Raw genomic sequence first — 13,951 nt, 5'->3', positions numbered from 1 at the left:
AGCCATTTGGACGTCCAACATCATGTGTATCCAACTCAGTGAGGCCTTGATTCGGCCCCAGCCCCACCCACATATGACTGCAAATCATGGGAGACTGCAAGCAAGAAGTGCCCAAAGAATAGTGAGAGGTAAGTTTTTTTAAGCCACTAAGTTTTGGGATTTCTTTTTTAATGTAGCAGTAGATAACTGGAACAATATAAGTAGATACAATTGTGTGTGTGTGCATGTATGCGTGTGTGTGTGTGTGTGTGTGTGTGTGTGTGTATGTGTGGTAGAAGGTAGGAAAAAACATTTTACCAAGTAAATTTTGGCAAGACTTATGATAGGGTCCTTTGTTGTAAACAGCTATGAGGTGAAATATAATAGCAACATTGTCCCTCAAAGATTCAGCAAACAAATACACTATTATAATCTCCATTTTCAAAGACAGAAATATATTGCATTAAAATTAAATCTCAGAATCAGAGAGAGAAATAATTGTATCTAAGGAAAACCCAAAATATATATATTTACTGAGTTTCTACTACATGCAAAGTACTCCTTTGCGTTTTTTAAATGTTTGTGTCTCAGAAACTTGTCAGTTTCTGAAAATCTATAAAAAGAAATAAAGAAATAAAATCTATAAAAAGAAATGTCATGTTTCTGTTTCCATAAGTTATATTGGCAATAAACCATCTTTCTTAGAATGCAAGCTTCTTTAAATACCATTATCAAGATATTTAGCACTTTTGCTCAGAACTGACAAATGAACACGCATTTTGCTTAAGGCATAGTGCACAGCTAATTAATATTAAAAATAATAAAGAAAGAAATAAAACTAACCTGGGCCATTTAAATACTGCGTAAGTGAACAGTGTAGTCGAACAATTATAGGTTCTGTTCGAATTACTTCCCAAGCCACAGCAATCTCCTCCTGCACAAATATATTTAAAAGATGAATTAATCGTTTTTTAGAGTTCAAAATGAAAAAAAAAACACACACAAACTTTTAAAATTTGTGTTCGCAAAATGCATATAACATGAAGGCCTATAAGTTATCTCAAAACCCACTGTTGCGTGAAAATATTGGCCTTCTATGTGTGAGAACTAAAAATGAACACTTAAAATATAACAAAGTATTACAAAAGCCCATAAATTTCAGATAACATTAGAAAAAACATTGCAAATATATATGTTTATAAAATCTCTGCTTCTTTGACAATCACATCAATTCTTCACAAAGCACCTTAACAGTCAATATGTAACTAATAGTATTATAAGACAACTAAAAATTAAATTTCCCCCAAAATAAAATAAATGTATTTTAAATGCACCATTCATATTACATAAAATTGATACTTACATCAAGAAAGCTAACATCGATATGCAGATCAATATCTACATCATCAATGGCTCCATATTCCCTGAAAGCAAAAATTAACATTATTTTTTTCATTTTAATGATGCTTAAAAGATGGTGTGTGTTAGGTTATTTTATTTAAAATTTTAAATCACTAATTCTCATCCTTGATTTTGACAAATAGCTCACATCTAACTGTAGATATGAAATAACTAGTAATCTAGTTGGACTGTCATTTTTCTGTTTATACCACATAGCTATCTTTCTATTGTCTTGTACATGCACATGCATACATAAAATCAAGAGTTGCTTGGTTCATAGTTTTAAATATTCCGTTTTCTGTGGCAAATTAGTCAATCTTTCCATATGACTGCTTTGTTTTCACTACACTCTCTGAGGATAAGGAGCTGCTTCTGAAGACAAGAAAGGAGTTTATGACATGAGGAAGGAGTGTGGGGAAGACACACAATAATGCGCCCATAATTTTTCCTTCTAGTTAGGCATCAGTGGTTCAGAAGCCAATCTAAGTGTTCTGCCACTTAAATGTCAGTGTTTTGATGGGCAGCTCTAAGAGTCTGATATTTTTTTAAAAAAAAAAGTAACTGTAGTGTATTCTACAGGAAGGAATTATGAAGACCAACTTTTTTACAGTGCAGGTACTGCCATGAACCAGCATACTTCTTAAGCAAATGAAAGAATATAAAAACAAGTTTTAATATTCTCCATATATACATGTCTGTATTTTTTATATTCTTATAAAACTTTGAAGTTACAAATGCTATACATAGTGAGAGATAAAAACCACAGAAATAACCTAAATGATAAAAGTTAATGACCAATATTTACTCAGCACTGATGTGCCAGAAATTGTTCTAAAGATCTTACATACATGTGATAATTTAATACAGTACTCACAAAACACCTAAGGCACTACTGCCATCTCCACTTTATAGATGCATAAATTGAGGCCCAGAGTACTAAAGTAACTTATCCATCATCACTCTATAGCAGAGCTGAGACTTGAATACATGTATTTTAGTTACTATTCAAGAAACTAGTACTTTGTGTTCAAAACCAGGTCAAGCACTAATGGATGATCTCATTAGGTCTTCATCACAGCCTTGTGAGGTGGATAATATTATGACATTCATTTTGCCGATGAGAAAATTAAGATTTAAAGATGTGAAAAAAGTTGCCAAATGAAAAATAAGTTAGTGGAGAAGTCAGGAATTGAATATATGTCCAACTCTAAAGCTGTATAAAGTATGGTATCTGGCATATAGTTAAGTACTCACTAAAAATTTATGTCTATTATGTATTCAAGTAATAGAATTATAACACATAATTGTGGCACTTTATAGAGTTCAGAGAAGAAACTTTTAATGACTGAATAATTTTATGTGATTTAATGAATAAAGGAATCTAGGGGATCTTTTTGCTTTCTAATATAAATGACCAAAAACCAAAGCATATTAGAAAATAAAGTAGCCTCTGTGCTTTCTCCATTCTCTCCTTTAAAAATACATTAAAACATTGAGCAATTTTCAACTTTTATGAAATTATACTCTTATTCTTTCATGGTTAATATATTTAAATGTTACATAAAGAAAGGAATAAAAATGATTTGCATAGGTATCCCTTTTTAAAAACCATCAAAGCATCATAACATCTGTGCTTTGCAAACTATTTTCAAACTATTCTAAAAATTTGAAGAGGAAGGAATTCTTCCAAACTTGTTTTATGAGGCCAGCACTACCCTGATACCAAAACCATACAAGGAAACAACAACAAAAGAAAACTACAAGCCAATATTCCTGAAGAATACAGATGCAAAAATCCTCAACAAAATCCTAGCAAACTGAATTCAATAGCACATTAAAAAAACCATACGCCATGAGCAAGTAGGATTCATCCTAGAGAGTGCAAGATGATTCAACATACGCAAATCAATAAACATGATACATCACATTAACGGAATCATGAAGAAAATATTATGATCATTTCAACAGACAAAAGGCATTTGATAAAATTCAACATCACTTCATGATGAAAACTCTCAACAAATTAGCTATAGAAGGAATATAACACAATAGAGGCCAAATTTACAAACCTACAGCTGACATCACATTGAATAAGGAAAAACTCAATGCTTTTCCTCTAAAATATGGACCAAGACAAGGATGCCCATCTTCACCAATCTTATTCAACCCAGTACTGGATGTCCTAGCCAGACCAATCCGGCAAGAGAAAGAAATAAAGGATATCCAATTAAAAAAGAGGACACCAAATTGTTCCTGTTTGTGGATGACATGATCATACATATATAAAACTCTAAAGACTCCACCAAAAAAACTGTAAAACTAATAAACAAATCTAGTAAAATTGCAGGATACAAAATGAACACACAAAAAAAATCAGTAGTGTTTCTGTAGACCACAAATGAACTATCTGAAAAATAAATGAAAAAACAAATCTTATTTACAACAGCTATGAAAAATAAAATATATAGGAATAAATTAAACCAAGGAGGTGAAAGATTTCTACAATAAAAAATATAAAACATTAATGAAATAAATTCAACAGGACACAAAAAATGCAAAGATAATTGCTTGTTTATGGATAGAAGAATATTATTAAAACATCCATACTCTAGCCAAAGCAACCTACAGATTCAATGCAATCCCTGTCAAAACCCATCAATGACATCCTTTACAGGAATAGAAAAAAAATCCTAAAATTCACATGAAAGCACAAAAGACCCCAAATAGCCAAGGCACTGAGCAAAAAGAACAAAGCTGGAGACATCACAATACCTTACAAAGCTATAGTAACCAAAACAGCATGGGACCAGTGTAAAAATAGACATGTAGATCAATGAAACAGAATAGAGAACACAGAAATACATCCATACACTTAAAACCAACTGATTTTCAACAAAGGCTCCAAGAACACACCTTGAGGAAAGGGCAGTATCTTCAATAAATGGTGCTGGGAAAACTGTCCATGCACAAGCAAACCAATGAAACTAGACCCCTATCTTCATATACAAAAATCAACTTAAAGTGGATTAAAGATTTAAATGTAAGACCCAAAAATATAAAATTACTGGAAGAAAACACAGGGAAAATGCTTCATGGCATTTGTCTGGCCATGGATTTCTTGAATAAGAATTCAAAAGCACTAATAACAAAAGCAAAAATGGACAAATGGGATTACATCAAACTAACAAGGAAACAACACAGTGAAGAGACAACCTACAGAATGGGCGAAAATATATCTGCAAGCTATGCATCTCATGAGGGGTTTATATCAATAATATATAAGGAACTCAAACAGTTCAAGAACAAAAACAGGCCGGGCGCGGTGGCTCAAGCCTGTAATCCCAGCACTTTGGGAGGCCGAGACGGGCGGATCACGAGGTCAGGAGATCAAGACCATCCGGGCTAACACGGTGAAACCCCGTCTCTACTAAAAAAATACAAAAAATTAGCCGGGCGTGGTGGCGGGCGCCTGTAGTCCCAGCTACTCGGGAGGCTGAGGCAGGAGAATGGCGTAAACCCGGGAGGCGGAGCTTGCAGTGAGCTGAGATCCGGCCACTGTACTCCAGCCTGGGTGACAGAGCGAGACTCCGTCTCAAAAAAAAAAAAAAAGAACAAAAACAAACTAATAATCTGATCTTAAAAGGGGCAAAGGCCAGGTGTGGTGGCTCATGCCTGTAATCCCAGCATTTTGGGAGGCCACGTGGGGCAGGTCTACTGAGGTCAGGAGTTCGAGACCAGCCCAGCCAACATGGCGAAACCCCATCTCTAATAAAAATTCAAAAAAATTAGCCAGGTGTGGTGGCACGCACCTGTAGTCCCAGCTACTCAGGAGGCTAAGGCATGAGAATCGCTTGAACCCAGTAGGCAGAGGTTGCAGTGAGCCAAGATCGCACTACTGCACTCCAGCCTGGGTGACAGAGTGAGACTCTGTCTCAAAAATAAAAATAAAAGGCAAAAGATCTGACTGCGCATTTCTCAAAAGACATACAAATGGCCAACGGGTACATGAAAAAATGTGCAACATCACTGATCATCAGGGCAATGCAAATCAAAACCACAGTGAGATATCACTTCGCTCCAATTAGAATGGCTGTTAGCAAAAAGATAAAACGTATAACAAATGCTGATGTGGATGTGGAGAAAAGAGAATCCTTTTGCATTGCTGGTGGAAATGTAAATTGGTATAGCCATTATGGAAAACAGTATGAAGGTTCCTCAAAACATCAGAAATAGAACTACCACGTGACCCAGCAGTTCCACTATTGGGCAATTAACCAAAGGAAATGAAATCAGTCTGTCCAAGAGACATTTGTGCCCCCATGTATACTGCAGCACTATTCACAACAGCCAAGATGCAGAATTAACCTAAGTGTCCATTATTAGATGAATGGATAATGAAATGTGGTACATATACACAATAAAATACTGCTCAGCCATAAAAATGAAGGAAATCCTGTCATTTGCAGCAACATGGATGAACCTGGGGGACACTGTGTTAAGTAAAGTAAGCCAGGAAAAGAAAGACAAACACTGCATGATCTAAGTCATTTGCAGAATCTAAAAAAAAGCTGATCTCATAGTAGTACAGAGTAGACTACCAGAGGTTGGGAAGCATAAAGGGAAAGATGATGAAGAGGAGAAATTGGTCAATGAGTACGGTATCACAGTTCAATAGGAGAAATAAGTTATAGCATAGTAGAGTGACTATGGCAAACACTAGTATAATATATATTTCAAATTAACCAGAAGAAAGGATTCTTGATGTTCTCACCACAAAAAAAGATCAGTGTTTGTGGTGATGGATATCCATGGTTAAATGGATCATTTAACCATTACATAATGTATATATGTATTGAAACATCACATTGTAAACCACAAATCTGTACAATTATTGTGTGTCAATTAAAAATAAAATTTTAAAAATTGTGTAAAGCACAGTATATGGCACTAAATAAAAATTTCTATCGACTATTCAAGTAATAAAATATCCCTTTTGTAGGGTTCAGAGAAGAAATTTGTACTGATTAAATGGTTTTATGTAATTTAATGAGAAAGGGAAAGTGGGAGATTTGTTTGCTTTTTGATATCTATGATCAAAATAATGTCAGCATATCCAAATATAAGGTAGTCTGTGTGCTTTCTCTGTCCTCTCCTTAAAAATATATTACAACATTGGTCGGGCGCAGTGGCTCATGCACTTTGGGAGGCTGAGGTGGGTGGATCACTTGAGGTCAGGAGTTTGAGACCAGCCTGACCAACATGGTGAAACCCTATCTCCACTAAAAATACAAAATTAGCTGGGTGTGGTGGCAAATGCCTGTAGTCCCAGCTACTTGGGAGACTGAAGAAGGAGAATTGCTTGAGCCCAGGAGGTGGAGGTTGCAGTGAACCAAGATCGTGCCATTGCACTCCAGCCTGGGCAACAAGAGCAAAACTCCATCTCAAAAACTAAATAAATGCATATATATCTATGTGCGTGTGTGTGTGTATATATATATATATATAGAGAGAGAGAGAGAGACAGAGAGAGAGGGCACATTTCCATGTTTAAGGAAATTGCACTTTTTATTCATGGTAATATTTTTATAGGTTACATAAATAAATGAATAAATATTTACATAGGAATTAATTTTTTAAAACCGGCAAAGCATCAATAATGTCTGTACTACATGATAAACATTAATCTTAAAGGATAAGATTATGTGCAAATTTCGATATGAAAGTATACAGAAAGTACGACAAGAATAAGAGCCAAGCAAATGAACACTTTCATCTCTGCCTTTAGTTCAGGGTACAGCAAACATTTTCTGTGAAGATGAAGACAGTAAATATTTTAGGATTTTCAGGCCACATACAGCCTCTGTTGCATCCATCTTTCCTGTCTGTCTCTTTCTTTCTTTCTTTCTTTCTTTCTTTCTTTCTTTCTTTCTTTCTTTCTCTCTCTCTCTCTCTCTTTCTTTCTTTCTTTCTTTCTTTCTTTTTCTTTCTTTCTCTTTCTTCTTTCTTTCTCTTTCTTTCCTTCCTTCCTTCTTTCTTTTTCTTTTCCTTCCTTCTTTCCTTTCGCTTTATCTTTCTCCTTCCTTCCTTCCTTCTTTCCCTCCCTCCCTCCTTCCTTCCTCTCTTTATTTCTTTCTTTTTCTTTCCTTCCTCTCTCTTCCTCCCTTTCCTTCCTCTCTCTTCCTCCCTTTCCTTCCTTTCTTTCTTTTCTTTCGTTCCTCTCTTCCTCCCTCTCTCCTACTTTCCTTCCTTCCCTCCTTCCCTTCTTTTTTTCCTTCCTTCCTTTCTTTCTTTCCTCTCTTCCTCACTCCCTCCCTCCCTCCCTCCTTCCTTCTTTCCTTCCTTCCTTCCTTCCTTCCTTCCTTCCTTCCTTCCTTCCTTCCTTCCTTCCTTCCTTCCTTCCTCCCTCTTTCTTTTTCGTTCTTTCTTTCTTTCTCCAACCCTTTTAAAAAGCAAAACCATTTATAGTTCACAGGACTCTTCGAAACAAACCTCACAACCCAATTGTTGTAATTTGAATGACCCTGAACACTGGCAAATATTTGATAAATAAAATAGATCCGATATCCATTGTGAGGCATGTAAAAAGAAAGAGCCACTAAACTGAACAATGAGGAAGGATGATGAATGATGTTTAAGAAAAGTTTCGGTGTGTGAAGAGGCCCTGTCTACAACCACACTTCACTAACATAAGTTAATCCTAAGAAAATGGTAACAAATATATTCAAAGTCTTACCTACAGCCATGTGTGTAAGAGCAGAAATTGAGAAAATAAATATAGAATAATAAGGAAACAGTTAAGTAAACTATAGCATGTTGTTAGGAGAAAAAATTACCCATTAGTGAAGGAGTCAATACAAAAATATTCATATCCTGGGGGAAATGTTGCAAATATACTGACAAGCAGATTACCAAAAAAGCATGGAAGCTAAAATGATATTTTTAAGAAAATAGAAATAGGAAAATCAAGAGTAAAAACAGTACTTATATATCAACTCTAAATTGTGTGTAAAACTTATTTTATGAAAAATGTTATGATTTTCTAAAAATATATGCCTACTTTTTCTGGTAAAAAAGGTAATAAAGGCTCATTATATAAAATGTGAGAAATTTTTAAATGCACAAAAATAATCTGTCTTATCACCATATGGACATAATTCTTTTTGCTTATATCTCATTCCAGTCTCTTCCATGTATACAAGAATTATACAGTGTAATATATAAAGATTTCGATTCTGTTCTTTCACTTCTTCTATGATCAGCTGTTTTTCCCATATTGCATTATATCTTATATAATACAATACATAATTTTATAATATAAAATATATTATATTATAAAAAATATAAAAATATATAAAAAATATATACAAAAATTATATTATAAAATTGGATTTTATATAATATAAAATTTTATAATGTAAAATTTTATAATTTTATACATGATTGTATAATAAAATATTTGGTTCCTTTTTATTTTTTTACAGTATAAATATTGGTAAACAGTAACTGGATAAAAAAATCTACGTATATCAGTCTTCCGGTAGAATCACTTCTTGAATCACTGGCTTAAATAAACATTATAACCATATTTGGGATTCTTGATGTATATTGTTTAATTACTGTCTTAAATGGCTACAACAACTTATAATTACACCAGCCAGTTTATCACCATGACCTTTTCTACATTCTCATCATCATCAGACATTTTTTTTTCTCCCGTCTTTGCCAATTTTATGGGAGGAACACATAAAACATTTTTTTTGAACTTATTTACATTGGCAAAACGCTGGAATGTTTACAGGCAGGAAGATTAAAAAATATATATCAGTGGGGGTTCGTAGCAAGATGGCCGAATAGGAACAGCTCCAGTCTCCAACTCCCAGCCCGAACGACACAGAAGACAGGTGATTTCTGCATTTTCAACTGAGGTACTGGGTTCATCTCACTAGGGAGTGCTGGACAATCGGTGCTGGTCAACTGCTGCAGCCCGACCAGCGAGAGCTGAAGCAGGGCAAGGCATCACCTCACCTGGGAAGCGCAAGGGGGAAGGGAATCCCTTTTCCTAGCCAGGGGAACTGAGACACAGAACACCTGGAAAATCGGGTAACTCCCACCCCAATACTGTGCTTTAAGCAAACGGGCACACCAGGAGATTATATCCCACACCTGGCCGGGAGGGTCCCACGCCCACGGAGCCTCCTTCACTGCTAGCGCAGCAGTCTGCAATCTAACCACAAGGCAGCATCGAGGCTGGGGGAGGGGCGCCCGCCATTGCTGAGGCTTAAGTAGGTAAACAAAGCCCCTGGGAAGCTCGAACTGGTGGAGCTCACAGCAGCTCAAGGAAACCTGCCTGTCTCCGTAGACTCCACCTCTGGGGACAGGGCACAGCTAAACAACAACAACAACAACAACAACAACAACAACAACAAAGCAGCAGAAACCTCTGCAGACGCAAACGACTCTGTCTGACAGCTTTGAAGAGAGCAGTGGATCTCCCAACACAGAGGTTGAGATCAGAGAAGGGACAGACTGCCTGCTCAAGTGGGTCCCTGACCCCTGAGTAGCCTAACTGGGAGACATCCCCCACAAGGGGCAGTCTGACACCCCACAACTCACAGGGTGGAGTACACCCCTGAGAGGAAGCTTCCAAAGTAAGAATCAGACAGGGACACTCGCTGTTCAGCAATATTCTATCTTCTGCAGCCTCTGCTGCTGATACCCAGGCAAACAGGGTCTGGAGTGGACCTCAAGCAATCTCCAACAGACCTACAGCTGAGGGTCCTGACTGTTAGAAGGAAAACTATCAAACAGGAAGGACACCTACACCAAAACCCCATCAGTACGTCACCATCATCAAAGACCAGAGGCAGATAAAACCACAAAGATGGGGGAAAAGCAGGGCAGAAAAGATGGAAATTCAAAAAATAAGAGCGCATCTCCACCTGAAAAGGAGCGCAGCTCATCGACAGCAATGGATCAAAGCTGGACGGAGAATGACTTTGATGAGATGAGAGAAGAAGGCTTCAGTCCATCAAACTTCTCAGAGCTAAAGGAGGAATTACATACCCAGCGCAAAGAAACTAAAAATCTTGAAAAAAGAGTGGAAGAATTGATAGCTAGAGTAATTAATGCAGAGAAGGTCATAAACGAAATGACAGAGATGAAAACCATGACACGAGAAATACGTGACAAATGCACAAGCTTCAGTAACCGACTCGATCAACTGGAAGAAAGAGTATCAGCGATTGAGGATCAAATGAATGAAATGAAGCGAGAAGAGAAACCTAAAGAAAAAAGAAGAAAAAGAAATTAACAAAGCCTGCAAGAAATATGGGATTATGTAAAAAGACCAAATCTGATTGGGGTGCCTGAAAGTGAGGGGGAAAATGGAACCAAGTTGGAAAACACTCTTCAGGATATCATCCGGGAGAACTTCCCCAACCTAGTAGGGCAGGCCAACATTCAAATCCAGGAAATACAGAGAACGCCACAAAGATACTCCTCGAGAAGAGCAACTCCAAGACACATAATTGCCAGATTCACCAAAGTTGAAATGAAGGAAAAAATCTTAAGGGCAGCCAGAGAGAAAGGTCGGGTTACCCACAAAGGGAAGCCCATCAGACTAACAGCAGATCTCTCGGCAGAAACTCTACAAGCCAGAAGAGAGTGGGGGCCAATATTCAACATTCTTAAAGAAAATAATTTTCAACCCAGAATTTCATATCCAGCCAAACTAAGTTTCATAAGTGAAGGAGAAATAAAATCCTTTACAGATAAGCAAATGCTTAGAGATTTTGTCACCACCAGGCCTGCCTTACAAGAGACCCTGAAGGAAGCACTAAACATAGAAAGGAACAACCAGTACCAGCCATTGCAAAAAAAGCCAAAATGTAAAGACCATCGAGGCTAGGAAGAAACTGCATCAACTAACGAGCAAAATAACCAGTTAATATCATAATGGAAGGATCAAGTTCACACCTAACAATATTAACCTTAAATGTAAATGGACTAAATGCTCCAATTAAAAGACACAGACTGGCAAACTGGATAAAGAGTCAAGACCCATCAGTCTGCTGTATTCAGGAAACCCATCTCACATGCAGAGACATACATAGGCTCAAAATAAAGGGATGGAGGAAGATCTACCAAGCAAATGGAGAACAAAAAAAAGCAGGGGTTGCAATACTAGTCTCTGATAAAACAGACTTTAAACCATCAAAGATCAAAAGAGACAAAGAAGGCCATTACATAACGGTAAAGGGATCAATTCAACAGGAAGAGCTAACTATCCTAAATATATATGCACCCAATACAGGAGCACCCAGATACATAAAGCAAGTCCTTAGAGACTTACAAAGAGACTTAGACTCCCATACAATAATAATGGGAGACTTCAACACTCCACTGTCAACATTAGACAGATCAATGAGACAGAAAGTTAACAAGGATATCCAGAAATTGAACTCTTCTCTGCAGCAAGCAGAACTAATAGACATCTATAGAACTCTCTACCGCAAATCAACAGAATATACATTCTTCTCAGCACCACATCACACTTATTCCAAAATTGACCACATAATTGGAAGTAAAGCACTCCTCAGCAAATGTACAAGAACAGAAATTATAACAAACTGTCTCTCAGACCACAGTGCAATCAAACTAGAACTCAGGACTAAGAAACTCAATCAAAACCGCTCAACTACATGGAAACTGAACAACCTGCTCCTGAATGACTACCGGGTACATAACGAAATGAAGGCAGAAATAAAGATGTTCTTTGAAACCAATGAGGACAAAGGTACAACATACCAGAATCTCTGGGACACATTGAAAGCAGTGTGTAGAGGGAAATTTATAGCACTAAATGCCCACAAGAGAAAGCTGGAAAGATCTAAAATTGACACTCTAATATCACAATTAAAAGAACTAGAGAAGCAAGAGCAAACACATTCAAAAGCTAGCAGAAGGCAAGAAATAACTAAGATCAGAGCAGAACTGAAGGAGATAGAGACACAAAAAACCCTCCAAAAAATCAATGAATCCAGGAGTTGGTTTTTTGAAAAGATCAACAAAATTGACAGACTGCTAGCAAGACTAATAAAGAAGAAAAGAGAGAAGAATCAAATAGATGTAATAAAAAATGATAAAGGGGATATCACCACCAACCCCACAGAAATACAAACTACCATCAGAGAATACTGTAAACACCTCTACGCAAATAAACTAGAAAATCTAGAAACAATGGATAATTTCCTGGACACTTACACTCTTCCAAGACTAAACCAGGAAGAAGTTGATTCCCTGAATAGACCAATAGCAGGCTCTGAAATTGAGGCAATAATTAAGAGCCTACCAACCAAAAAAAGTCCAGGACCAGATGGATTCACAGCTGAATTCTACCACAGGTACAAGGAGGAGCTGGTACCATTCCTTCTGAAACTATTCCAATCAATAGAAAAAGAGGGAATCCTCCCTAACTCATTTTATGAGGCCAACATCATCCTGATACCAAAGCCTGGCAGAGACACAACAGAAAAAGAGAATTTTAGACCAATATCCCTGATGAACATCGATGCAAAAATCCTCAATAAAATACAGGCAAACCGGATTCAGCAGCACATCAAAAAGCTTATCCACTATGATCAAGTGGGCTTCATCCCCGGGATGCAAGGCTGGTTCAACATTCGCAAATCAATAAACGTAATCCAGCATATAAACAGAACCAAAGACAAGAACCACATGATTATCTCAATAGATGCAGAAAAGGCTTTTGACAAAATTCAACAGCCCTTCATGCTAAAAACGCTCAATAAATTCGGTATTGATGGAACGTACCTCAAAATAATAAGAGCTATTTATGACAAACCCACAGCCAATATCGTACTGAATGGGCAAAAACTGGAAAAATTCCCTTTGAAAACTGGCACAAGACAGGGATGCCCCCTCTCACCACTCCTATTCAACATAGTGTTGGAAGTTCTGGCTAGGGCAATCAGGCAAGAGAAAGAAATAAAGGGTATTCAGTTAAGAAAAGAAGAAGTCAAATTGTCCCTGTTTGCAGATGACATGATTGTATATTTAGAAAACCCCATTGTCTCAGCCCAAAATCTCCTTAAGCTGATAAGCAACTTCAGCAAAGTCTCAGGATACAAAATCAATGTGCAAAAATCACAAGCATTCTTATATACCAGTAACAGACAAATAGAGAGCCAAATCATGAATGAATTTCCATTCACAATTGCTTCGAAGAGAATAAAATACCTAGGAATCCAACTTACAAGGGATGTAAAGAACCTCTTCAAGGAGAACTACAAACCACTGCTCAGTGAAATAAAAGAGGACACAAACAAATGGAAGAACATACCATGTTCATGGATAGGAAGAATCAATATCGTGAAAATGGCCATACTGCCCAAGGTTATTTATAGATTCAATGCCATCCCCATCAAGCTACCAATGAGTTTCTTCACAGAATTGGAAAAAACTGCTTTCAAGTTCGTATGGAACCAAAAAAGACCCCGCATTGCCAAGACAATCCTAAGTCAAAAGAACAAAGCTGGAGGCATCACGCTAC

The 13,951-nt window shown here is 37.0% G+C and overlaps 1 protein-coding gene across 5 annotated transcripts in view; it reads right to left on the bottom strand.

Annotated features, from left to right (window-relative positions):
* Positions 1-13,951, bottom strand: part of PARP8 (poly(ADP-ribose) polymerase family member 8) — a 189,998-nt gene that overhangs the window by 66,476 nt on the left and 109,571 nt on the right. For all 5 annotated transcript variants that reach the window (XM_001093952.5, XM_015140064.3, XM_078004416.1 and 2 more), the window contains 2 exons: positions 1,343-1,403; positions 823-913 (listed from right to left, as the gene is read on the bottom strand). In XM_001093952.5, coding sequence (XP_001093952.1) covers positions 823-913; positions 1,343-1,403 — 152 coding nt within the window. The remainder of the gene's footprint in view (positions 1-822; positions 914-1,342; positions 1,404-13,951) is intronic.

This window comes from Macaca mulatta, chromosome 6, assembly GCF_049350105.2.
Source record: "Macaca mulatta isolate MMU2019108-1 chromosome 6, T2T-MMU8v2.0, whole genome shotgun sequence".
NCBI classification, from domain to species: Eukaryota; Metazoa; Chordata; class Mammalia; order Primates; family Cercopithecidae; genus Macaca; species Macaca mulatta.
This window is presented reverse-complemented; position numbering and strand designations above follow the sequence as displayed.